This window comes from Bos taurus, chromosome 11 (assembly GCF_002263795.3).
Source record: "Bos taurus isolate L1 Dominette 01449 registration number 42190680 breed Hereford chromosome 11, ARS-UCD2.0, whole genome shotgun sequence".
Classification (NCBI taxonomy): Eukaryota; Metazoa; Chordata; class Mammalia; order Artiodactyla; family Bovidae; genus Bos; species Bos taurus.
The window spans coordinates 73,010,795-73,036,810 of record NC_037338.1 but is presented as its reverse complement, the minus strand read 5'-3'; the positions used below and the strand labels follow the sequence as shown (position 1 = coordinate 73,036,810).

The window sequence follows — 26,016 nt, the reverse complement described above, 5'->3', positions numbered from 1 at the left end:
CAAGCTGTGGGTGTGGCTTTGCTGGTTGCTCTGCCCAGAGGCTCCCCAGAGGCTTGGCTCCCTCATCAGAGGGAGCCTGGTGACTGATCTGGACCACAGTGGGGACAGAGGGCACCCACCAGAGGGACCGTTTCTTTGGCTCAGGAAATAGAGCCCAGACTCCAGGGTGGGAGACTGAGTCCCACCTGACTCCAAGTACCCGCCCTACCTCTCTGACTCCCAGAGCTGGCCTGTCTCAGGGTGGGTTCTATGTTGTCCACAAAACCACCACTCCTCCCCACCCCAGCTCTGCCGCTGACAGCTCCCTGGACCTTCTCCAGGCTTTCTAAGGAATGGCAAGACTCTCTTCTACCAGGCCCATGTCTCCGCTTGTGGGGGTTTCCTGCCTTTTCTTAGGTGAGGGCAAGGAAGGCAGAGAGAAAGAAAGAAGGAGAATCAGAGTAGGCACTCCCCCTGCTGTCTCCCCTCTTGCTGGCTTTTTAGAACAACTCATTGAGGCCTTGTATTCCAGCATATTCTTTGTGAGGGTAGTCAATTTCCTAAACAATCTATCAAATACTTCTGATTTGTTTATAGCAGGAGTTTTCATGTTTTCAAGGGCTTCCAGCGTTTCAGTGGCTGATCTAGCAGCTCTTGTTTAGATGATTTAGCAGTCTCTCACACGTCCTTGGTTTCCACCATCACTGCTCACATAGCCCGGTTTCTGGGAGTCTGAGGATCAGGAGAGGAGGGGGAAGACCAGCATCCTAGCACCCCCTCCACCGCTGTCTATCCCTGTGGCCCCGGTCTCCTCTCCGAGGCTCAGTTTCCCCATCTGCACAGTGAGGGTTTCTCCAACTGAGCTCTAAAGCTCCCGGGTGCTCTACCATCTACTGTGGGTCCTGCTGGGGGGCCCAGAGCCCCTGCCGGTCCTCAGCTTCTGCTTCCTCCCCCACATCCACCTTATTGTGCATGTTCCTGTTTCTCTTGTCCTCAGGTCACCCAGTCGCTCATCCCAGGGAAGAAGATCCTGCTTTACTTTAGGGGCCCCGGTAGAGTGTCTTACGAACTTTCTTGTGGGTGTCAGAGGCAGCTGCCTGAATGATGGGATGCCCTGAGCCAGCCATCCTGGGATGCCCACTCCAAGTACTCAGCTGAGATCTCTCGGGCCTGAGATAAAAAACACAGAATCCTTGGATCCATGTGGTTCCGCCCTTCCTGACTCAGAAACCCCTCTACAGCATCATGGTCCACTCTCTGCTAGCCCTCTTCCCAAGACAGCTCACTGGTTGGAGAGCTCTCAGATCTCCCAGCAGTCGGCTGTTATCTGGCAATGCAGCCTGGTCCTCGTCCTGCTTCTTGGCACACATCTTTCCTCTTTCACGTGGCAGGAATCCTTCTTGAGGGGCAGGCATGTCTTAACCCCTCATCTTAGCACCTCCAATGACTAGCACAGTGTCTGGCTGGTGCAGAGTGTTTCTCAGTGAATGTTTGATGAGTGACTGAAAGGATGGGCAAAGGATGGATGGATGAACAAGTCTTTTGCGATTTTCTCCTCCAGGCTCTCAGCTTCTTGTCAGGAGGCAAGATTTAAAGTCCTTTCCCCCGGGCACAAGGCAGTGCCTATTCATGTTCTCTGCAATCAGCATGAGGAATAGTGGAACCCTCGCTCCTCATCTCTCCTGCTCTGATGGCTCTACTTCTATTGATATGACCTAGGATTAGGTCTGGAGAAGGAAATGGCAACTCACTCCAGTGTTCTTGCCTGGAGAATCCCAGGAACGGGGGAGCCTCGTGGGCTGCCATCTATGGGGTCGCACAGAGTCGGAAACAACTGAAGTGACTTAGCAGCAGCAGCAGGATTAAGTCAGCTTTTCTTTCATTTGTAGTCTTCTCTCACTGTTGAGTCATAGTGAGCTCTCAGTGAGTAATCCTCCCTTGCATTTTTTGACATGTTTTGTGGTTCAATCATGACTCTCTCTAGCTTGTATAAGAGGATTTGGCTTTTGAATTCAAGACAGGAACTGCTGCTGCTGCTAAGTCGCTTCAGTCTGTCCGACTCTGTGCGACCCCATAGACGGCAGCCCACCAGGCTACCCCGTCCCTGGGATTCTCCAGGCAAGAACACTGGAGTGGGTTGCCATTTCCTTCTCCAATGCATGAAAGTAAAAAGTGAAAGTGAAGTCACTCAGTCGTGTCTGACTCTTCTCGACCTCATGGACTGCAGCCCACCAGGCTCCTCCGTCCATGGGATTTTCCAGGCAAGAGTACTAACATGTACTAAATTTAGCCAAATGCAGGAGACGTGAGATGTGGGTTTGATCCCTGGGTCAGGAAGATCCCCTGGAGGAGAACATGGCAACTCATTACAGTATTTCAGTATTCTTAAGCTTCCCAAGTGGTGGTAGTAGTAAAGAACCTTCCATGCTCAGCACTTAGTCTGTGCCTGACACACAGTAGGCACTTAGTAAACATAGGGATTGGATGAATGAATGAACATCTATCTCACTTGATTCTCACAGCTTCCCTTTGAAGTAAGTACTTAGCCTGTTTACACATGCATACATTGAACTCAGAGAGGTTATGCAACCAGCCCAGGGTCACACAGTAGGTAACTGAGCTGGGATCTGAAAGCAGGCTTGCCTGACTACTAAACCATTGAACCAAACTCTCGTTGAGCTTCTAGTTTTCTGCAGGTGTGACAAATTCACTCTCAGGGCTACAGGTAGAGATGGTCTGTTGGAGGATATCATTACTTTCTCAGGCAGGTAACTGTTGCCCAGCATGGCGGAAGGAGGAAGACTTGAGAAAGGGGACAGGAAGCTGTGAGAGGGCCAGGGGACTCTGAGGACAACATGAGGGAGCAGAGAGGGGGGTCTTTGAAGGTTAATCCAGGCCAGGATGCGGGTCCTCCTTTAAACTCAAAGGAGAGGGCAGTGCAAGGAGCAGGGAAGGGCCCTCTCCCCCAACCCACCCCCAGCGCCCCACCTCTCTCACCCCGGCCCACACTTACTTGTTGCTAAAGACTTTGCTGTAGTTGAAGATCTGAATCTCGAGCATCTCATTGCTGTCGATGCTGCTGGCCACCGGCCACCGGAAGGTCTGGGGAGAGAGGGGCAGCTGTGGCCTTGGGTGGAAATGACAGGGAGGGGTGAGGGGAGTGGGAGGGGGCCCCTGCTAAGACAGCCCCTTGCATCAGCCCGTGCTTCACAGGGACCAAGCTCACACCTGGAATCTCATTTAATTCCAGCACCACCTTGCCATGTGGGTACTGCCCAGTCCTTTGTCAAAGATGGTGCTCGTAAAGTCCAACAATCTTCCCAAGGTCCTGTGGTCAGTGAGAGAACCCAGAGCCAACCAGGGCTTCTGACTCAGCCCGGAGCTCCTTCCACTGTCTCCCAGCTGCCTCCCAGCTCCTGGGTGCGCTTGTGCATGGATGAGGCAACCAGGGTGGGCTGTGAGTTTGGGTTCTGCTGTGTGCTAAGGGAAGTTGTAAGTCTTTGGCTCTCTCCTGTCAAGATGGTTCTGATCCTGCCTTGAATGGGAGGTCCCAAGCTCCCTCATTCAGGTCACACCCCCTCTCCCCCTGGCAATCTTAACTTCAGGGACAGATTTTAGCATGTTGGTGTGATTAGGGTCAGGCCCACAAAGAGGGAACAGCTGGTCTCCATTCATCATTTCTAAATTTGCCCTCACCACTTGTGTCTTGACTTAATTATTGAATCACAAGGATGAACAAGAAGTTCAGTGAGATTTTTTTCCCTGATGCCCTAGAAATGGCAAGGAGAGCCCAAAAGAGAGGCCAAAATTACAAAGTACTCCACTCACTAAAGAGAGCTGCTACTGCTGCTAAGTCGCTTCAGTCTGTCCGACCCTGTGCGACCCCATAGACGGCAGCCCACCAGGCTCCCCCATCCCTGGGATTCTCAAAGCAAGAACACTGGAGTGGGTTCCCATTTTCTTCTCCAATGCATGAAAATGAAAAGTGAAAGTGAAGTTGCTCAGTCGTGTCCGACTCTTAGTGACCCCATGGACTGCAGCCTACCAGGCTCCTCCATCCATGGGATTTTCCAGGCAAGAGTACTGGAGTGGGGTGCCATTGCCTTCTCCTACTAATAGGCAAAGCCAGGTACCTCCCTAGGGCTGCCTCAAAGGTGGGCTACCCCAGCCATCATTCCAGTTTTCCTCTTCTTGGCATGTAAAAGAAGATGGGGGAAGGGAAAGCTGGAGTGTCTCATCCCAGGCACAGTGTTTTGTGGCATATCCCTGGGAGAACAACTCAGAGAGGGAGGTAGCGCAGGAAGGGGAGCCTGGCATGCGAGTTCCCAGTGACCTCTGCCCCCGGCGGTGGACTGGCTGGCCTGTCCCCTCAACCTCTCAGGAGACCCATGCAGCACCTGCAGGCAAGGACAGTGGCCATGCAGGAGCCTGGTATGCCACTGCTGGGTGTGTTGACTATGTGGCTTATGCTCTTTGAGTCAAGTGGGTTCTGCGAAGAGAAGTTAGGGTCAAGGTGGCCCGTGGACCCTCCACCCGCGGTGGCCTGCTTGGGGGAGGGGTCCTCAACTCCCAGGAGGCCGGGCCAGGAGCTGGGGGTGGGGCGGAGCCAGGTGTCGTAGGTTGGAAATCCACCCCTAGCACCTGTCCACCCAGTGTCCTGTAAGACAGCAGGTCTACCATGTGTCCAGAGGCTTCCAGAGCTGATTGGAGCTCACTAGAGAAGCTGCCGGACTTTCCTGGTGACTCAACAGTAAAGAATCCGCCTGCAATCCAGGAGACACTGGAGGTGTTGGTTCGATCCCTGGGTCGGGAAGATCCCCTGGAGGAGGGCATGACAACCCACTCCAGGAATCTTGCCTGGAGAATCCCATGGACAGAGGAACCTGGCAGGCTACATACAATCCAGGGGGTTGCACAGAGTCGGACACGACTGAAGCGACTGAGCACATGGCACGCAGAGAAGTTGACACACCACCAGGAGGGGCCACGTTCACAGCAGAGACCAAGAATCAGATCAGGCCACACTCCCCATCCCTTGCTGGAGTGGGAGGAGGAGGAAGTGGAGGCCAGAGCAGGCCTTCCTGGCCCACTCTGCGTCTTGAGCTGTAAGTCTGAGAGAAAGACGACCAGACGAAAACAGGGAGCCAGGGTGGAGCAGTAAACGCTTCTGGACTGGATTTGAATAACAAAACGACCAGAAAGCTCTGAGGTCTGCTCAAGGTGTCACTGACGGATGGTATCTAGGGGGATTTGACAAGAGCTGGTGGAAAGCAGTGACTTAAATTTCATTTTTATAGCCCATGAAATTCAGAATGCACAAAAGGCTAGTAAAAAAGAATAACAATAGTAATAATAATTTGTAGAGAACTTGTCATTATGTGGGTCTGAATGCTTTGCATGTGTTAATTCATAAGTAATCACAACACCCAAGAGGCTGGTGATGTGCTCTCCATTCTACAGCCAGAGGAACGAGGTCTCAGAGAAGTAACAGGACGCTGTTGTTAGTGGCCCAGCAAGTGCTGGGGGAGGCTCCTGAGGGCCCACCCCATAAGCTTACCGCTCCAGAGCTGCTCTTCACTCTCCACTGGGGATTCAGGGGCTGGTGGAGGGGACCAGGCCAGCCTGGCAGGTCACCACCCAGTGTGGGCAGGGCCTGTCACAGCTTTCATGTCCCCTCTCTCCGGGGCTGGCCAAGGCCCAGGGAGACCCCCTGACACCCCCATGGTCAGTTGGAGCGGGCAGATGAGGGAGGAAGAAGCAGAGAAGGGAAGGAACAGGGGGTGGGCCGGGAGAGGGCTCTGAGAGGGGTGTGGAGAGGACTTTGGAGGTCTTGGACACAGAAGGAAGAGGAGTGGGGAGGGGAGGCTGGGAGGCAACCTGGCTGTCAGCAAGCTCATTATGCTGCTTTGCTCCTGCATCTGGAGGCTTCCAACTCAGTCAAGGGTATGGTTTTCTTAATGAAGTTGCTGTTAGTGGGCTGCAGAGAAATAACCCAGCATGGCAAAGCCCTAATCATTAGCCACGGTGCAGGGAGGAGAGGGCCTGGGGGGTGGCACCAAGGTTTTGGTTCTCTTAGAACAAAGGGGAATGGGTGTTTGAGTCACCTGAGGGTCTGTGCATTGGATTTTGGCACCTGAAGGAGGGAAGGGGTGGGAGAAAAAGGAACTGTGAAAGGGGGTGTTGAAGAGTGACGTGGTGAATACAAAGAGACAGGAATAGCTACCAGCTCCAGGATTTTTGCCTGGAGAATCCCATGAACAGAGGAACCTCGAGGGCTGCAGTCCATTGGGTCCAAAGAGTTGGACTCGACTGAGCAACTAAGCATACACAACACACACAGAGGAACTGGGAAACAGGAAGTCATTTCAAACAAAAGGGGGCCAGAGGGGGACACAGCTTGTGGCTTCCACTTGCCCATTCCAGGCGCTGGCTTGCCTCGTGGTCAGGGTGCAGTTTACTGGGTCACCAGGGCCAACAGAGAAAAGCAGGCCACCATGATGGACCCGTTTGCTGAGCAAAGAGGAGGGCAGTCAGTGAGGGTCGGAGGGGTGCCTTGGGGAGCCCTGATGTGAGGTGAGACTCCAGAGGAAGCCCACCGGGATGCCCTTTCAGGAATTCTTCAGCTGAGAGAACACATTTAGCATTTCCAAGAAGGAGTCTCCACTGAGCCCAGACAACCCACAGAAGCCTGAGAAACATGAAAATGTGGATGATTCGAGTCACGAAGCGTTGGGGTGGTTTGTTGCGCAGCCCCCGCTGACTGTGACAGCCCCCGTGCTATCTGTGGCTCTCTCTAGGAGGCGGCTTCACGTCGGGGAGGTCTGGCATCAGTGGCTCCTGCCTGGGCCTTCTCCTCCACACGCCAGCCCCCTCCCTTCCCATGGTCCCCAGAATTCCTGGGATAGTGTGACTGTCCCGCTCAGCTGTTCAGAGCCTGAGCAGAGGCTGCAGGGCTCCCTGGGGGTCTCTCTGCACTCAGCCTGCCACATGGAGGGTGCTCAACAAACAGGCCTCACACAGCTGCCTTGATTGCAGGGCTGTCCTTGCTGGCCTGAGGGTATGGCCGGGCTAGTTCCCCTCTCCACATCTCCTCCTCTTCCTCTGGAGAGTGGGGGTGACGTCCCAGGACTGCTTCTGGGGGTTCCCGTGAGGCTGGTGAGGCATTGGCACAGAACCCTAATCAACATGGTGCTTCATTATAGTGACTTTTACTGTGCTACTCTTCCTTCCAGGAGCTGGGATAAGGCCTGGCATCCTGGGGATGGACACTGCAGGGACTGCATGGGCCTGCTGGGGACAGAGCCTCTCTCCAGCCTGAGGTAGCACCAACATGCTTCTCTTCCTGCAGCCACAGCCGTGGAGGGTTGTACCTGCTAACTCTGGAGATGCCTTGACATCAGTGGCCTAGTGACTCAGCCAAGGGAGCCCATGTATCATCTAAGGTCCCATCTCATGTCAGCCTCCAAACTCTCCAGGTAGTCGCTGAGCCAAATACTGCCACTCCAGTTGTCATGAGCCAGCAAGCCCCACGTAGGGGCAATGTTTGCTGAGTACCTTCTATGTTTGCTAAACACCTCCTCTGTGCTGGGCTCTGTGTGGGGAAGCAGGGGTGTCTCTTGGGAGCTCCTGAGTAGTTCTGAAGAGAGACACAGACCTGAAATTGCAGCCTGTGATGGGGACATTGACAGAAATAAGGTGGCAAGCATTAGGGATGGGTGGGGAAGAGGAAAGAGCACTGGTGGTGAAGAACCTGCCTGACAATGCAGGAGACAAAAGAGACATAGGTTTGATCCCTGGGCCGGGAAGATCCCCCAGAGGAAGGCAACCCACTCCAGTATTCTTGCCTGGAAAATTCCATGGACCGAGGAGCCTGGTGGGCTGCAGTCCATAGGGTCACAAAGAGTTGGACACGACTGAAGTGACTTAACACGCATGCACGCACGAGGAAAGAGGACCTCTGTCTGGAGTGTGGAACTGTGACCCAGTTCACCTGCTCTAGGCTTGGCTGTGACCTGGCAGGTGACAGCCAGGGCGGCGGAGTTATGCGTCCTATCAGCCCCAGCGATCTAGGACTCCACGGAAAGGTTTCCCTGATGTGGGCTGGAGAATGATATGGGTTATCCTGGGCTTCATCAAGTAAGTTTGAAACCATCTTAAATCAGCAAGGTAGTGTCCTTAAAGGGACAGTCCTCTAGTTTTAGGGGGAGGATATTAGGATGCGTTGCAAAGCTGTAGGGTGCAATGGAAAGAGACCTCTAACTTGGGAAGTTAAAGACCCAAGTCTCAAGTTGGGTTCATTCTTTTGTTCATTCTTTGACTCAGCAACATTTCCCTGAGCCCTGTGCCAGGCCAGTAATGGAACAGACAGGTGTGTTCCTGACCCACGTTGCTCACAGCCCATGTCTTCCAGGTACAAGCAAAATGGGAAAATGAGATCTGACCCTCCACGCCCCCCAGGCTGATGACGTCTCCTTCTCTGGGCTCAGAAGGCTCATACTGTATCTCTTTTGTTCTAGGTCCATCTCCCCACTGGACTGAGCCCTTCAAGGGCAGGGCTGAGCCTTGTCCATTTTGTAAGTGGCCATCGGCTCTGGAATTAGACTCCAGTTCGAATCCTCATGTGCTACTCATTGCCTAGGGAAATGCCCACTCAGTGCATTGCAGTGAGATATAAGGCTCATGTGAGCTCTCGGCCTGGCTCAGTACATCACAGGGGCTCCTATTCCTACAAGTACTATTGTTATTCTGGCCTCTCTTAGGGAGTCTGGCCCTCAGAGAGCACGGTTAAGGCCAAAACAAGATGGCTAGAAATAGGCTAGGGGTGGCCATGCCCCTTCCCCTCCCACTCTCCTCCCAGGGGCCTTCGCTGGCTGCTGGCCTGGCACAAAGGCTGTCTCTCTCTCTTTATCTTGGAAAGTTAAACCCAAGTCTCAGGTTGGGTTCATTCTTTTGTTCATTCTTTGACTCAGCAACATTTCCCTGAGCCCTGTGCCAGACCAGTAATGGACAAGACAGGTGTGTCTGGTCCACCAGGGAATAATCCCTCTCTCTCTAGCTTCTCCATGGTTGTAGGTTAAATGTAGGATCTCAGGTTCCAGCCTTTGGGAAAGAAGACACCAAGTCCAGGCTCTATTTCCACCATTGTTGAACAGGGCATTGTCTTTCTGTCAGCCCCCAGTCCCCCAACTCAGGCTCGTCAGCCCCACCTGCTGCGGGCCCTCTCATCCTTTTCTGAGTAGAGGAGGGAGGGACATCTGTTTTCACATCTTTCGTTTCATTTTCAGCCATGCCACATTTCTATAAGGCAGAGAGAGCAAGGAGTCTGTTCCTATTTTTCTGAAGGGGAATCTGAGGCTTGGAGAGGTTGAGTGGCCAGCCCAAGATCTCAGTGTTAATCAAGTCCAGGGCTCATGACTCCCAGGCCAATGTGTTTATACCTCACCGAGCTGGTTCCCAAAGGCCCTGGGCACAATCAGAGTGAGAAAAAGGAGTTCCTGGGAAGCCAAGAGGCCTTTGGAGGTTTTGCAAGGGGCAGCTGAGGTTTCCTTTCTCAAGCTTTTTCTGGAACCACTGACAGGCCGGTTTTTTCAGGAATCAGCCAGGAGAGTCTAGGACTTGTCTACTCCAGGATGGGGAGACAGGTCCAAGTGTGGGTGTAGTCCAGGCTATTTGGAGAGATCTCTGGGCTCTGCCTGGCAGGAGGTGGGAGGGTAGCCTCCCCTGCTCTGTGTGTGCTCTGCTGACCAGTGGTAGCCAGGCTGCGAACTGTTTCTTAGAAGGAGAAACGGAGACAGGGCTGTAGAGAGATGCCAGCAAAGCCTTGCAGGGGCAATGGGGGGCTGGCCAAGCAGCTTTCTACTCTGCCTTCAGAGGGGGCTTAGAATCTCATCTAAGCCAGGATTTAGAGCCCTGTCTTTGCCACTTACAGCTGTCACCTTGGGAAGGAGACATATTCTCTGAGCCCAAGTTTCCTCACCTGTGGGTTGCTGTGGAGACTGGAATAATGAGGCTTTGCTAAGGACGCAGTGCGGTGCTGCTGTGGGAAACTGCTGCTGTGATCTTCCCACGGGGCTGCCCACCAGGGAAGTGATGGGCAAGTCCCTCTCGTGTGGGGGGGCCTGGGCCCTGCAGGTCACTTAGCATCCATGCCCCATTCCACCAAGTGCCAGTGCGTCCCCCACTGTGATAACTGGCAACTTCCCTATTGACCCATGGTGGGTGTAAATTTCCCCAGGTGAGAACCACTTCTCCCCACCTTGACGCTGCTATCTGATCCAGGCACATGCTTTCACTCATAACTCCCTGGCTTCCACCCCTTCCTGGTGTCTCTACACTGGCCTGGAGGCTCCCAGTGCCCAGGTTTCTGCAGGGATCTGTGTGTGCTCTTGCATTCTGGGGGCATCTCTTTGGACCCACACACACCAGGTGCCCAGAACGTGGTCCTGGGCTCAGGGCAGCAGGACTGACTCCCCCGCCCCCGCCCCTTGCTGGGCAGCACTAGGAGGAGGAAGGACATGGTGATTAACTTGGAATGTCATGTATACCCAGGGCTCAGGTGTCCTAGGGTACAGTTAATGGAAAAGAGTGACAGTGTCCTTAGACGGGGCATCAGGTTGCTCACAGGCTAGAGGCCCGGGTGGACATGTCCCTTGGGAGATTTGGTGAGGAGGGAGTCACAGGCTCTGCCCAGCTGACGGGGGTGGGGGGGCAGAGGCCTAGGGAAGCAGAGCTGAGAGATGGAGCCAGGCTGCCTGCATCCTAACCCAACCAGGCCCTGCACCTTGGGGCTCTGCCTGAGGAGGGGGTGAGGGGAAAGAACAGGGGGTTGTATGGTGGGGCTTGTCTGAGGCCGAGACACCAGGCTTGTGTGTGTGTGTGTTAGTTGCTCAGTTGTGTCTGACTCTTTGTGACCCCCCTGGACGGTAGCCCGCCAGGCTCCTCTGTCCATGGGATTTTCCAGGCAAGAATACTAGAGTGGGTTGCTATTCCCTTCTCCAGATCTTCCTGACTCAGGGATTGAACCTGGGTCTCCCACACTACAAGCAGATTCTTTACCATCTGAGCCACCAGGGAATAATGCCTCATTTTGATCATGGCTTTACAGAGAGACTTCATACTCATTATCAGCTCCGTTTGACAAATATGGTCACTGAGGCTTAGAAAGTGAGGCTGAAAGTCACGCAGCCAGGAGGCAGAGAAGGCAAGGGCAGAGCTCTCACTGGGGAGGGTACAGCTTGGGGGCTGCGATGGTCCTTGGTGGCCTGAGCCTGGTGGGGAGGTTGAGTCCGTGCTCCCTGTGCCAACAGCTCTGGGATTGCAGACACAGCTTGCCATGTGGGATGGGCCCAGAGTGAGGCTGAGACAACAGCTCTCCTAGCACACCTGGAGTTTGCTTAGCTAAAGGCTAATGTCAAAGGGAACAGGCTGCCACAAGGCCTTGCCCAGTCCAAACAGAGCCAGAAGTGAGCGGCAAGACCAGGAAAGATGGGGTAAGTTCTTCTGGAGTCAAGTGGAGCTTCTGCTTTGAGCCTAGATGGTGACTTAGGATGGCTGCTTCTCACCCCAAAGTCAACCCTGTAGGAACTGGAGAGGCAAGAGGGAAATATGGATTCTAGGAAGTGACAGACAGACAGGCAGATGGGGGAAGCCCAGGGAGATCAAAGGCTGTGGAGCTGACACATGAGTTGGGGGGAAGGGAGAGGGAGGGGAAGCAGCTATGGGAGAGCAAGTTGGAGGAAGTCTTCCCAAGTTCTGTTCTTATCGCTCCCTGGCATTACTCTGGGGCAATGGCTGATAGCTCCTTGACTGATAAAATTGTGACATAAACCCTACTAGGATGAGGTTTAATACAAATAGCTGTTGATAGACCAGCTGCCTCATACCTCCTTTCATTGAACCCCCAGAGCTAGTTTGTTAAAAAGTCTTGCCTGCCTTCTGTCAACCATGTCTCTCCTTTAAGTCTTAGAGATGAGACCCTGACTCTTTCTGTGGTGACTGGGCCCCCCGGTGCTCTCACCTGCCCTTCAGCCCCTAGAGACTGACACAGCAGCCTCTGATGGCTGCTCAGTACTCATTACCAGCCAGGGTAGCTGATACCAAGGGAGCTCAAACAGAGCAAAGTAAAAAGATGGGGCGAGTACCTCGTCTATAAAAGAAAGACAACATGCTGAACTGTACAGCTGGAGCAGAATCATTAGAATGAATGGTCCATAAAAATCGGTATCAGCAATATGAAACAAGTTTAAGGAGTCATAAGAAAAAAGAGCATCAGTAACCGGGAAGATCCATCTGAAGAACTCCCTCAGAAGACAACAGGAAAGGATGACCGAACAACAGCAAAACAGAAAAGCTAAGAAATGGAGCTAGAGGTAGTACTGACATCTGATCATAGGAACTGAAGAGGCAAGGACACTATAAAAACTGAATATTTGGAAAAAATAATGGAGATGGAATCTTCCATGGTAAGTGAAAGCTGAAAGGCCCTAGATTTGAAAGAGCTCACAAAATAGTGCACAACAGGAAATATCAGGAAACCCACAACTGGACACATTATAATAAAACGTAAGAACTTCAAAGATAAATGTATTGTATTTTATTTTCCAGAGAGAAATAAAAGATCACCCACCAACAGACAAGAATCAGCGACCACTGGATTTCCCACCAGTAATAGGGAATGATATTTTTGAAGTTGTGAAGGAAAGAACTTCAAGCTTAGAATTTCATATCTAGTGAAATTCTCATTCCAATTTGAAAAAATAAGAAATATGTTCTCAGATTTATACAGCTTTAGAAAGTTTGCTACATAAAGGTTCAAATTAAAAATGCTTTTGGAGGAGGTACTCAAATAAGAAGAAAAACAATTCCAAGAGATACTTCAAGAGATATGAGAAGTAAAGGTGATCAAGTATCGTGGTGAAGACTATTGTCTTCCAAAAGAACAAAGACGGCTAGGACAAATAAAGGAAAAAGAGAACACACAATCCTAAGAAACTAGAATTAAAATTCTAACCTAGACAATATCAGCATGAGGATGTGGGCTGAAGTGGGAAAATCAAAGAAGCATGAGGGAGTATTAAGATACTTGTCACATTAAGAAAAATTATAATTACTTATTTGTTTGAGCACTCAGTAGGATTACATAAATATGAGTATGGAAGGGTGACTACCTTGAAAACAAAAATAGAATGCATAGCTTTTCAATTAACAAGAAAAATTCCATTTACCCAACTGAAAGCTAGAAAGTAGGGGAAAACAAGAAACAGAAAGTATAGTTAATGGAAAATATAAAATAAGATGGTGGTAGAAATAAGCCTTATAGTAATAGCAATTTCAGAGGTAAATGGGTTAAACTAATCAATTAAATCATAGAGATTCTCATATTGGAGGGGAAAAATAAGATCTAATAATATATGCCTTAAGAAGACACATTTGACTTTAAAAACATGCTAACTGCTAAGTCACTTCAGTCATGTCTGACTCTGTTCGATCCCATAGACGTCAGCCCACCAGGCTCCCCCGTCCCTGGGATTCTCCAGGCAAGAACACTGGAGTGGGTTGCCATTTCCTTCTCCAATGCAGGAAAGTGAAAAGTGAAAGTCAAGTCGCTCAGTCATATCCAACTCTTCGCGACCCCATGAACTACAGCCTACCAGGCTCCTTTGTCCATGGGATTTTCCAGGCAAGAGTACTGGAGTGGAGTGCCATTGCCTTCTCCATTAAAAACATAGTATGATTGAAAATAAGAGCATGAAATAATACATACTAAGAAATTAAAATGATTGAAAAAGATATACCAGGCAAATGAAACAAAATGGCTGAGATAACAACTTGAATATCTGATAAAATGGAAATTAATGCAAAAACAACATAAAAGACATAGAAAGCCATTAAATACTGGTAGAAGGAAAAGTAAGCAAGATGATACAGCCATAATGAATGTAACAGGCAACTGGTTAAGTTTCAAAACACATCAAGCAACAACTGATAGAACTGCAGGGAGAAATACATAAATCAATAATTGTAGCAGTAGATTTTATTACATCATTATTGAAATTGACAGATCAAGCAGAGAAAAATAACCAGGACCTCTGAAAATTTGAATAATATTAATAATAAGCTTGACTTTATATAATATACAGTCAAGTTTATACTGAGTTACAGATAGAACCCCACACTGAACAAATTCCTTTTAAACAAAAGGAGCATTTATGACCACAAATTAAGGCCATAATAAAAGTCTCAGTAAATTCCAAAGGATCTATATCATACAGACTCTGTTCTTTGATCATAATGCAATAAAATTAGAAGTGAATAAAATAAGGAGCTATAATTTCATAAATATATTTGTAAACTAACAACATATTATTGTATAACTCTTGGATTTAAAAAGAAAATCATAAGGGAATGTAAGAAATATTTAAAACTGAGTAATAGTGAAGATATTATATGTAAATGTTTATAGAATACAGTTAAAACTGTACATAGACCAAGATTTAAATACATTTATTAAGGAACAAGGAAAGTTAAAAAATAAAGGCTTAACACTCAAGAAGTTAGGAAAAGAGCCACAGAGTAGAATAAAATAAATAGACATAAGGGAAATAATTAAGAAAAGGGCAGAAATCAATGAAATGGAGAACAACAACAGGGAAGATTAATGAAGCCAAAAGCTGGTTCCTTATAAAGATTAATGAGATAAACAAATCTTTAGCAAAAGATTTTCTTTCTTTCTGACCAAGAAAAACAGAGAGAAGACAAGAATATATGAAATATGGAATAAAAAGAGGGAAATAACTGTGTGCTGTGCTTAGTCACTCAGTCATGTCTGACTCTTCACGACCCCATGGACTGTAGCCCACCAGGCTCCTCTGTCCATAGGGATTCTCCAGGCAAGAATACTGGAGTGGGTTGCCATGCCCTCCTCCAGGGGATCTTCCCACCCCAGGGATCAAACCCAGGTCTCCCGCATTATAGGTGGATTCTTTACTGTCTGAGCCACCAGGGAAGCTCAAGAATACTGGAGTGGGTAGCCTATCCCTTCTCCAAAGGATCTTCCCAACCCAGGTTCCAAAGAATAAAAAAAACTTCCTGGAAAGACACAGTGGGAGAAACAGTCCACTGACTCTTGGAGAGGAAGGGGTGAGGTCTGGGTGAGACTGTACTTGTGGGAAGCCAGGTCAATTAGCAAGGGCTTCCTATGCCCAGGGAACATGGGAAGGGAAGCTGCTCTAGGCCTGTTGAATGGGCCCATTGGCCTTTGTCTGAGCCAGTCACTCCACATGGGGCTCTCCTGTACAGAGGTCCCTGAGAGGGATCTGGGTGGAGGAGAGAGGAAGATGCCTCCACAACTCCCATCATTGCCTCCTCCCAGGAAGCAAGGAGCTCCTCCACCTAAGCTCCCCCGCCCCCATTGTGTGGCCCAGTGCATACCCAGGAAGCAGGGAGATGCTGGTTCCCCTCTGGGCAGGGACTTGTCCTGCCCCAAGGGCTTCCTACCTCATCGAAGTCAGCCACATCCTCACAGCTCTCCAGGACCCGGGAGTAGAAGGACTGCCCTGGTGGGGAAAAGAGGAAATTATAGTCAGCCCTTCCTGGACAGCAAATTGCTTATTTAAAAATCCCCAAACACTGTTCTTTTATTTGTGAATGGACAAAGATCTCAAACCATTAAAAGTGGTCATCAGTGGGCAGGGGAAGTGAGAAGATATTGAAAGCATCATGCTTTGATTTTTTTTTTTTACTGTTACCACTTGAGTTTGACATTTTCAGTGATTGTGCTTCACTTTTATAACTTAAAGAATGCTTTCAAGTCCCCGCCAACCTAAACCAGGGCTGCCCAGGTGGCACAGTTTTCCAGCAGTCATGTACAGATGTGAGAGTTGGTCCATCAAAAAGGCTGAGTGCCGAAGAATCAGTGCTTTTGAACTGTGGTGCTGGAGAAGACTCTTGAGAGTCCCTTGGACTGCAAAGTGATCAAACCAGTCCGTCCTAAAGGAAATCAACCCTGAATATTCATTGGAAGGACTGATGCTGAAGCTGAAGCTCCAATCCTTTGCCTACCTGATGTGAAAAGCTGAATCACTGGAAAAGACCCTGATGCTGGGAAAGATTGAAGGCAGGAGGAGAAGGAGACGACAGAAGATGAGGTGGTTGGATGGCATCACCAACTCAATGGACATGAGTTTGAGTCAACTCCGGGAGTTGGTGATGGGCAGGGAGGCCTGGTGTGCTGCAGTTCATGGGGTCGCAAAGAGCTGGGCACAACTGAGCAAATGAACAACAACAAACCTAAACCAGTGGACCATTCCACTGAAGCGCTACTTCCAGGTTGAAATCTGCCCCATTCTGAAGGTTAGTGTGGGTTGTCTCTGGTGGGCAGGCTGGGGACTCAAGTGAGACTTGGTGGTGGGGGAGCACGCCATGTTCCTTTCCCTGGAAATACCTGGAGACCTGGCAGGATCAGCACCCAGCCAGGGAGGCGCTGGAGTGAGTGCCCTCTGATCCTCCATAGTGAGGGGGCCCCAGTCCCCTGGGACCCACTTCTCTCCTCTGGCCTTGGTGGCCTCATCTGTGTAATGAGGCTTGGTACAGAGATCTCCAGGGCTTGCCTGGTTTTTAGAATTTAGAAGCAAGTCTTAGTTCAGAATGGAGCTGACAAGGAGGCAGCCATGGTGTTTGTGTCTAGGTGGATGGTCTGAGGAAGGGTGTGTGTGTGTTTATGTGTGTGTATGTATGTGTGCACGCGCGCGTGTGTGTGTGTGTGTGTGCGCTTGGAGGATGGGTGCATGTGGGGAGGCATGTGGGGCATCTCATAATGGGGACAAAGGTATAAAGAAAAAGCTAGAGACAAAAAAATAGATATGGAGTAGACAGATGGGAGAGAAAGACTTTTTAGCACTAACCCAGGACAAAAACAAAGCAAAACAAAAAACTGAAAAGAAAAATCTCAACGACAAACCCCAAGGCAGCCGGGAGAGGAGAGGGAAGCATGAAGGATGGTACCTGAGCCTCTTTTAATTTTTCCCGCAGGCAATACGCAACACAAATTGAGAATCAGGTGAGCATATCTGTGCATTGGGGCTCCCCCAAGGACCTGCTGCTCGGAATAATCAAAGGCCTTTTCATCCTGGAAGATGGTAATGAAGCCTGGATATGGCTGTGTTCAAGGGATTCCTGGAGTGAAACTGAGCAACCCAGCCAGAGGTGAGGGCGGGTGGGAGGGACAGTGCAAGATGCTATCAGGGTTCAAACATGCCTGAAGCCACCAGGGTTCAAACCTTCCACTGCTTGTCTATTTCCTACAGCCTCATTGGAAAAGACATAAAATACCATGAAATCAGCCACTGCACAATTTAAACATCAGGACTCTGTTTCGAAAAGCAGTAAAACCTCATTGCCTTAGGCTCCGGGGATTTAAATGTGGTTGAATATTGTCAAACAGGATGAGCTAAATTTTGCCTCTAGATATTAAAAAAAAAAGTTTCTGGAAAAAAAAATCAAATCAATGGTACAGAACAGTGTAAAGGACAACTTATTAAGAAAAGAGAATGTCATTAAGCAGTTTTGGAAACTCACTTTTTAGGAGGATTTGTACAGGGGCAGCGATCATGCCGGTGGTCCTTTTCTATTCACTAGAGCAGAGCCCCTTTCCAAGTTATCAGTGGGGATTACTCACTCATTTCAAGTTCATTTCCACTTCACGTCTATTCAATACCAGTCTTATTGACATTTCAGCTCCATTTTAAATGACTTTCAGACAAAACCATTGAAAATCCCAATATGCAATCACCATTGTTGCCACCGAGATCAAGAATAAGGCTTGAGAGAAAGGATATGGCTGTTCCCTACAGGTGAGAGGCTTTTGTGGATAGAATGAGCAGGAGATTAGATGGGGAAAATTGAACAGCATCCTTCATTCCTTTGGAGGCTTATGGGATAGAGCTGAGCTCTTTGGTTTGAAATAAAATCCTCCTTGAGTCAATAAATGAAGTTTGAATAGCAGACTCTGTGATCACACTGTAATGAGTGTCATGACATCAGATATATCCAAATAGAGCGGACCAGGAGTCCAAAGCTTAATCCAAGTAAGTTGTATATCATTTGACATTTGGAAATATCCATGCTGCCACTACTATCCTAAATGAGATTCTTGTCTCGTCATGCGGGATGGAGCACTAGCTTTCATGCAATGTGACTTAAGGGTGCGAAACATCCCATCTGTACCAAACAGCCCTCTCTTCCAGTTTACCTTGCTAGAGCAGACCTTGAGAATAGGCAGGCATGTAGCGACTGGGCTGTGAGCTGGTGTATGTTCACTCATTCTCGCATGCAAAAGGGTCTTCTATTTCTGCTGAAAGCACAGTCATTTGGCCATGGAGGAGGGTGGGCCAGGTGTTTCACAAAGATAATTAGAATCAGGATGTGATCTGAAGAACCTTATTACTATCTAAAGGTGAGGATAGGTTGGGCATGTAAAAGGCTACTATATAAGGCAAAATTTGGTTGCTGGCATGCAAAAAGGTGAAAATAAATTGAGAACACAGGAGAAAGAAAAATGACTTCAACTTAGCAGGTCAAGGGGCAGAAGTAAGGGGAGAAGTATGGGTAGAAGTATGGGCAGTTAACACTGGAAGGTCAGATGGAATGTAGAAATTCAGAGAGACTGAGGGAAAGGGAGAGAGAATGGACTCAGGCAGAGAACAGAGTGAGCAAAGGTTTGAATGGTTGAAGCAGACAATGGAGCCGGAAGGAGCGGGATGCAGGACAAGAGATAGTGATGGTGAAGGGAAGAATGAAAAGGCTCTCCCCTCAGGGAGCAGCCCCCCAAAGGAAGACCTGGAGTGAAGGGGGGTATCCTGGGATCCTGAGAGGGCCTGAGGTTGGGGGCAGTGGACCATTAAGGGGAAAGAGAATGTCCTGAGGACAAGCTTCAGGGACATGGCAGTTTTGCCCAGGACCTAGCCCTCTGGGCCGTGTCAGCACCTGACATTATTCTTTTCCCTGTGTGAGCTGAGAAGAAGGGCAAAGCACTCTGCTTGTGACTGAGACCTGCCACTCCCATTTCTTTGCATTGTTTCAAATTAGCCAGACCATGCTCAAAATTCTCCAAGCCAGGCTTCAGCAATATGTGAACCATGAACTTCCTGATGTTCAAGCTGGTTTTAGAAAAGGCAGAGGAACCAGAGATCAAATTGCCAACATCCGCTGGATCATAGAAAAAGCAAGAGAGTTCCAGAAAAACATCTATTTCTGCTTTATTGACTATGCCAAAGCCTTTGACTGTGTGGATCACAATAAACTGTGGAAAATTCTTCAAGAGATGGGAATACCAGACCACCTGATCTGCCTCTTGAGAAATTTGTATGCAGGTCAGGAAGCAACAGTTAGAACTGGACATGGAACAACAGACTGGTTCCAAATAGGAAAAGGAGGATGTCAAGGCTGTATATTGTCACCCTGTTTATTTAACTTATATGCAGAGTACATCATGAGAAACGCTGGACTGGAAGAAACACAAGCTGGAATCAAGATTGCCGAGAGAAATATCAATAACCTCAGAGATGCAGATGACACGACCCTTATGGTAGAAAATGAAGAGGAACTCAAAAGCTTCTTGATGAAAGTGAAAGTGGAGAGTGAAAAAGTTGGCTTAAAGCTCAACATTCAGAAAACGAAGATCATGGCATCCGGTCCCATCACTTCATGGGAAATAGATGGGGAAACAGTGGAAACAGTGTCAGACTTTATTTTTCTGGGCTCCAAAATCACTACAGATGGTGACTGCAGCCATGAAATTAAAAGACGCTTACTCCTTGGAAGGAAAGTTATGACCAACCTAGATAGCATGTTCAAAAGCAGAGACATTACTTTGCCAACAAAGGTCCATCTAGTCAAGGCTATGGTTTTTCCGGTGGTCATGTATGGATGTGAGAGTTGGACTGTGAAGAAGGCTGAGCGCCGAAGAATTGATGCTTTTGAACTGTGGTGTTGGAGAAGACTCTTGAGAGTCCCTTGGACTGCAAGGAGAGCCAACCAGTCCATTCTGAAGGAGATCAGCCCTGGGATTTCTTTGGAAGGAATGATGCTAAAGCTGAAACTCCAGTACTTTGGCCACCTCATGCGAAGAGTTGAGTCATTAGAAAAGACTCTGATTCTGGGAGGGATTGGGGGCAGGAGGAGAAGGGGACGACAGAGGATGAGATGGCTGGATGGCATCACTGACTCGATGGACATGAGCCTGAGTGAACTCTGGGAGTTGGTGATGGACAGGGAGGCCCGGCGTGCTGCGATTCATGGGGTCGCAAAGAGTCGGACACGACTGAGCGACTGATCTGATCTGATCTGATCTGATCACTGTCTGCTCTGCCTGGTATGGACTGTATGGAGGGTGGCCTGGCCCCATTCCCTATCACGTTGCTATGATGGCCCCAGAATCTTCTCTCCCCCTGTTCCCCCACAGCAACTCAGGAGGGGTGGCACTGCTATTTTCATTCCCCCCAGTTCCAGTCAGCCTGTTCCTTTTCAAAGGCTAGCTACTTCTATGACTGTGGGGAGGCAGGGCCCTGTGTGCAGAAAAAGAGCCAAGTCTGGCCCAGGTTCCGGGCCATGTACTGAGGCTCATGCTGGAGCTGGCCTGGAGCTGGCTACTTCACCCCTGGGGTCTCAGAATCATCATCTCTAATGTGCCTGACTCTTTGTGACCCCATGGACTGTAGACGGCTGCGTTCCTCTGTCCATAGGACTTCCCAGGCAAGAATACTGGAACAGGTTGCCATTTCCTCCTCTAGGGGATCTTCCTGACCCAGGGATTGAACCCACCTCTCTTGTGCCTCCTGAACTGGCAGGTGGATTCTTTACCACTGTGCCACCTGGGAAGCCCATTATCTCTAAACTGGGGGCAATTAACCTGGACAACCCTACATCCTGGAACCACTGTGAGGGTCAGCAAGATTGTTTGTGTGAAAGTCTGAGTAAAGCATCAAGTCCCTTACAAGCACAAGGGGCCATGGGATGGTAGGCTCGTGGGCCAGGTTCCCTGAGTTCGAAGCCCGGCTCTAACACTTGCTGGCCGTATGCCCTGAATAAGTTAACCCGTCTTTGTCTAAGTTTCCTCATCCATGAAATGGAGAACATGATAGTGCTTACACGCGTAGTACATAGCTCATTACCCAATTAAAAGATGGCTATTTCTGCTAAAGAGTCCTGCTTTTTCCTTTGACATTTAAGTTGTGTCTTAAATATAAAAATGGTTTCCTCTATTATGAATCACATTTTGTAGCTTATTTTTAGTAGTATGTAATCAGGAGCAATTTTACACCTCATCTTACGTAATATTTTTCAAAGTCTAGGTATTTTAGGTATGATTAGCTCTTTTTTTAAACAAGGTAAAATTTACGTTCACAGATTCTTTTAAAAAATTATTTATTTTTAATTGAAGGATAATTGCTTTACAGTATTGCATTCACAGATCTTAAGTGCACAACTCAATAAGTTTTGATAAATGCATATACTTTTGTGCTCACCATATAATCAAGACACATTGATCAAGAACATTTCCAATTCTCAAGACATTCCTTCCCTGCGCTGCCCCCCTACCCCCACTCCATCAATCTCTACCCCTCATAGGTAAACCACTGCTCTGATTTCTAACTTTTGATTTTAAACTTTTATAAATGGTATCATACAAAATGTACTTTTGTGTGTCTGACTTCTTGCAGTCAATGTAATACTTTTGTGATTCACCCAAAATGCAGTTTTGTGGTTGCATATATCTTAATTCATTCAATTTTATTGTTGAGCAATTTCTGTAGTATGAATAGATTATAATTTGTTTATCCATTTTCTTGTTCATACTTTCGGGAATGCTTTCAATGTCATGAAATGTTGTGAGTAAAGATGCTGTGAACATTCTTGCAAAAGTATTTTTGTGCAACTATCATTTCATTTCTCTTGGGGAAATATCTAATAGCAGAATCACTGGGTTATAGCATATGTTTATGTTTAACTTTGGAAGAAATTGCCAAACAGATTTGCAAAGTGATTATACTATTTTATAATCCCATCCACAATGTAAAAAAATGTAATTGTTCTGTATCCTCACCAACATTTGGTTATTGTCAGACTTTTATATTTTAGTGCATGTCAAGTTGTAATTGATTTTGGTTTTTGAGTTTAATTTTTCCAGTGACTGATGACGATCACATTTTACTGTGTTTATTGGCCATTTCTGTATCCATATCATAAGCAAGGCAAGGTTGTCCACTTTTATTCAACATTGGTACTAGAGTTCTAGCCAGTCATTATTTTTACAATTCTAAACCAACCTTGCATTCCTGGGATAAAGCTCACTTGTCACGATGTGCTATCTCTTTTGTATAGTGCTACTCAACTCACTAATATTTTGTTAAGTATTTTTACATCTTTGTTCATGAGGCATATTGGGCTCTAATTTTCTATTTGTACAAAATCTTTATCAGATTTTGGTATCAAAAATGAGTTACAAAGTGTTTGTTCTTCTCTATTTTCTGAGAGTTTGTGTAAGATTAGCATTATTTTTTCTTTAAGTATTTTTTAGAATTTACCAGTGAAGCTATCCAGACCTGAAGTCTTCTTTATGGAAGAGCAGTTTACACCACCACCATCAACATCATTATTATCCTTGTTATACAAAGTTGATGTCTTTAATAGGTACTGGACTTTTTTGTGTCAATGTTGGTCAGTTATTTTCCAAGGGGTTTGTCTCTTTCATCTAAGTTGTAGAAATTTATTGAGATAACATTATTCATAATATTCCCTCATTTTCCTTTTAATGTAATTATATCCCCTCTTTCCTTTTTAATATTGGTAGTTTGTGTTTTCTTGTTTTTTTTCTTGCTCAATCTTGCTATGCTGCTGCTGCTAAGTCGCTTCAGTCACGTCCGACTCTGTGCGACCCCAGAGACGGCAGCCCACCAGGCTTCCCCGTCCCTGGGATTCTCCAGGCAAGAACACTGGAGTGGGTTGCCATTTCCTTCTCCAATGCATGAAAGTGAAAAGTGAAGTCACTCAGTCGTGTCTGACTCTTCGCGACCCCATGGACTGCAGCCTACCAGGCTCCTCCGTCCTATTTTATTTATTTTTTTTTAAAAACTCTGTTATTTTTCTGTGTTGTTTGTCTTCTATTTCTTCTTTTTATTATCCGTGGGTTTAATCATTTAGATTGCATTTTTATTTATTGAAACATAATTCACAAACCATAGAGTTCACTCACTGAAAGTGTACAAATCAGTGAGTTTTGTATACTTATAAGGTTGTGCAACCTTCATCACTAATTCTCGAATATTTTCATCACCCCAAAAGAAACCCCATACTCATTAACAATCACTTCCCTTCATCCTCTTTCCAGCCCCTGGCAACAACTAATCCATTTTCTTTCTTTATATATTTTTTCTATTCTGACCTTTTCATACAAATGGAATCCTATGATATATGGTCTTTTGAGCCTGGCTTACTACACTTAGCATAATGTTTTTATTCTTGGGTTTAATTTGCTTTTCTTTTAGTAGTTTCTTAAGTCAGGAACCTAAATCATTGATTGTATGTATTTTTCTTTTCTACTGTAAGTATTTAAAGCTATAAATGTTGATGCGTTGTATTTTCATTAACCTCCAGTTAGAGATGTCATAACTTTGCTTTTGTTTTCTCTTTGGCCACAGGTTATTTAGAAGGGTATTATTTAATTTCTGAATATTTGGAACTTTTAAAGATCTCTTATGTATTTTATTTCTAATTGAATGCCAGTGGGGTCAGAAAATCTACTCTGTAAGATGTTGGTCTTTTGAAATATATTGTGACTTTAATTACCTAGTATATGGCCTGTTTTGATAAGTACTCGGTGTACCTATGAGAAGAATGTGTATTTTTTCAGCTTGGGAGTGAAAGGTTCTAGAAATGTCAGTTAGGTCAAGGTGCTTGTTGATGCTGTCAAAACTTCCATGTCTCTAAGGACTTTATTGTTCAGTCGTTTCTGATTCTCTCCTGTAATAACACTTCTTCACCTATGAGGAACACATTCTATTGAACTTTATAATGACAACCGATGTGGTGCAGTAGAATGAAGAAATTCTATTGAAAAAAAATTTCCAGGAAAGTAGCTATTCCTTCAGTTCCTTAAATAGTGTGTGCTCTCCAAAGATCACCAGCAACTCAGAGAGCCAGGTTTGGGTTCTGTAGAGTCCCTGGGGTTCCCGCAGGGAAGGTTGTCCCTTCCTTTGCCCCATTTCTCAGTTAGATGGAGGCCTCATCTACCTCTTACCCTTTGTTTTCCGCAAATCTTACTCAAATATAGTTTCTTACCTCCACTTATTTATTTCCCCTTCCCTCACCCTATTAACACCCAGGGACTCAGTGGTAACTCAGGCTTAGGTCAGGGATCCACCTGAGAGGCAGGGGCAGGGCAGGGATTGTAAACCCCATCCCTCTGGCTCAGAGGGATGTACCTGTACTTCCTTGCAGGTGCTGCCTCACACTGATTCTTCTGTGTGACTGATGGTTCTGGTTCCCATTTTTTTCAGACCCAGGCACTAAGGTAGAGAGAGTGTGGTGTTTCCCCTTGCACCTAGGACAGAACCAGCTACACACTCAGCAACTGGTGCCTCTTAGGTTCTCCCTTTCTGTTACAGATGGAAGAGGCTGAGGTCTCAGTGACCCACAAGCTGTGCAGAGTACCTTCCCTGTGTCAGGCACTGGGAAGATAATGAAGCATAATGGAAAGGTGACTCTTTTTACATCCTTAAATGGGGTAAAACTGTTAAAACTGCAGTCCTGACTTTTTCTTAAACCTTGGCTTTTTAAAAAAGCCATTGAGTGAAAACTGACCTCCAGTTAAGTTGATGAGCCTGTTTGCTTAGAAATATAAAATAAATAGAAGCAATGACTGTTGAGCCAACCTCTTGGGGGTAGATCAGTCCAGGCAGCAAAGAGGTAAGAGGCCAAAGGTAGAAATGATCACGTGGTATTCTCTGTCTCAGGAGCCCTTTCTGGAACTGTCAGTGGAGGAAACAGATCACTGACTGGTGCTGCTTGGCTCGGGGCCTCAGTATCCCCCGCTGCTAACTGCTTGGCTTCTCCTGCTGCACCTATAAGTTGTACTGCTTCCCTGTCTCTCCTGTTTGGGGTCTGTTCTGTGCATTGTGCTGGCCCCAGGGAACCTGGTGAGGTACCTGCACTGTAGGAGCCCACCAGGATGGTGATGGCTCCAGGTGTTTTCACCCCATCATCTTCATGTCTGGCAGAATTTGGGGTGTCAACAATGGGCAGGAGTCCAAAGGACAACTCCTGTCCCACCAATCCTTGGGTCCATGGGGTCCCCAGGGTCACAGTCTACTCTCTTTCTCTCTATATAGAAGGTTGTAGCATGAGGGGCCCTGGAATAATTAGCATAATCCTTACGTTGCACAGCAATTTAGTTTGTAGAGCCTTTCATGTATATCAACTTTCTCATTTGATCCCACAGCAGTCCCGTAAGAACCAAGCATATCTCACCGTCTCCTAGACCTTACCATCTGGATTCCCAACCACTGGATTCCAACCCCTTTCCTGGGTATACAGGGTACCGAGTTAAATTTCTGACTTCCCGGGGGACATGCTCACTAGAATGACTTGCAGGCAAGCTCATCCTCTTTGTGTGCCCCAAACCTGCTCTTCCTTGCATGCTCCATTGATGGCCTCACTGTCCACCTAGGTACTCAGTATGGAATCCAGAGGCACACTGGCCCTGCCTTCTTGCTTACCGACAACCCCAGAGCTGCCCCCTCTCTGAACCAATGCCACCCCTTCTCTCCAAACCCACAGCCCCCTGTTGAGGTGCAACCCTCTGCCTGTGCCACTGCCCCTCCCTCGGCTTCTGACCTCCAGAGTGTGCCTCCCCAAATCAGATCTCCCCACCCCATTCTCCTGCCAAGAGCCTCGGTGACTCCCACTCACAAGGCAAAGTTCAGACTCCAGGGTGTGACGCTGAAACCCTCTGTGTTTGAGTCCAGCCTCCCCTCCACCCACTCC

The 26,016-nt window shown here is 47.6% G+C and overlaps 1 protein-coding gene across 4 annotated transcripts in view; it reads right to left on the bottom strand.

Moving 5' to 3' along the window:
• The window catches only part of OTOF (otoferlin), an 88,092-nt gene that overhangs the window by 57,731 nt on the left and 4,345 nt on the right, over window positions 1–26,016 (bottom strand). For all 4 annotated transcript variants that reach the window (XM_015473545.3, XM_015473546.3, XM_005213063.4 and 1 more), the window contains exons 2-3: window positions 15,475–15,533; window positions 2,993–3,081 (exon numbers count right to left, since the gene is read on the bottom strand). In XM_015473545.3, the coding sequence (XP_015329031.1) occupies window positions 2,993–3,081; window positions 15,475–15,533 (148 nt within the window). The remainder of the gene's footprint in view (window positions 1–2,992; window positions 3,082–15,474; window positions 15,534–26,016) is intronic.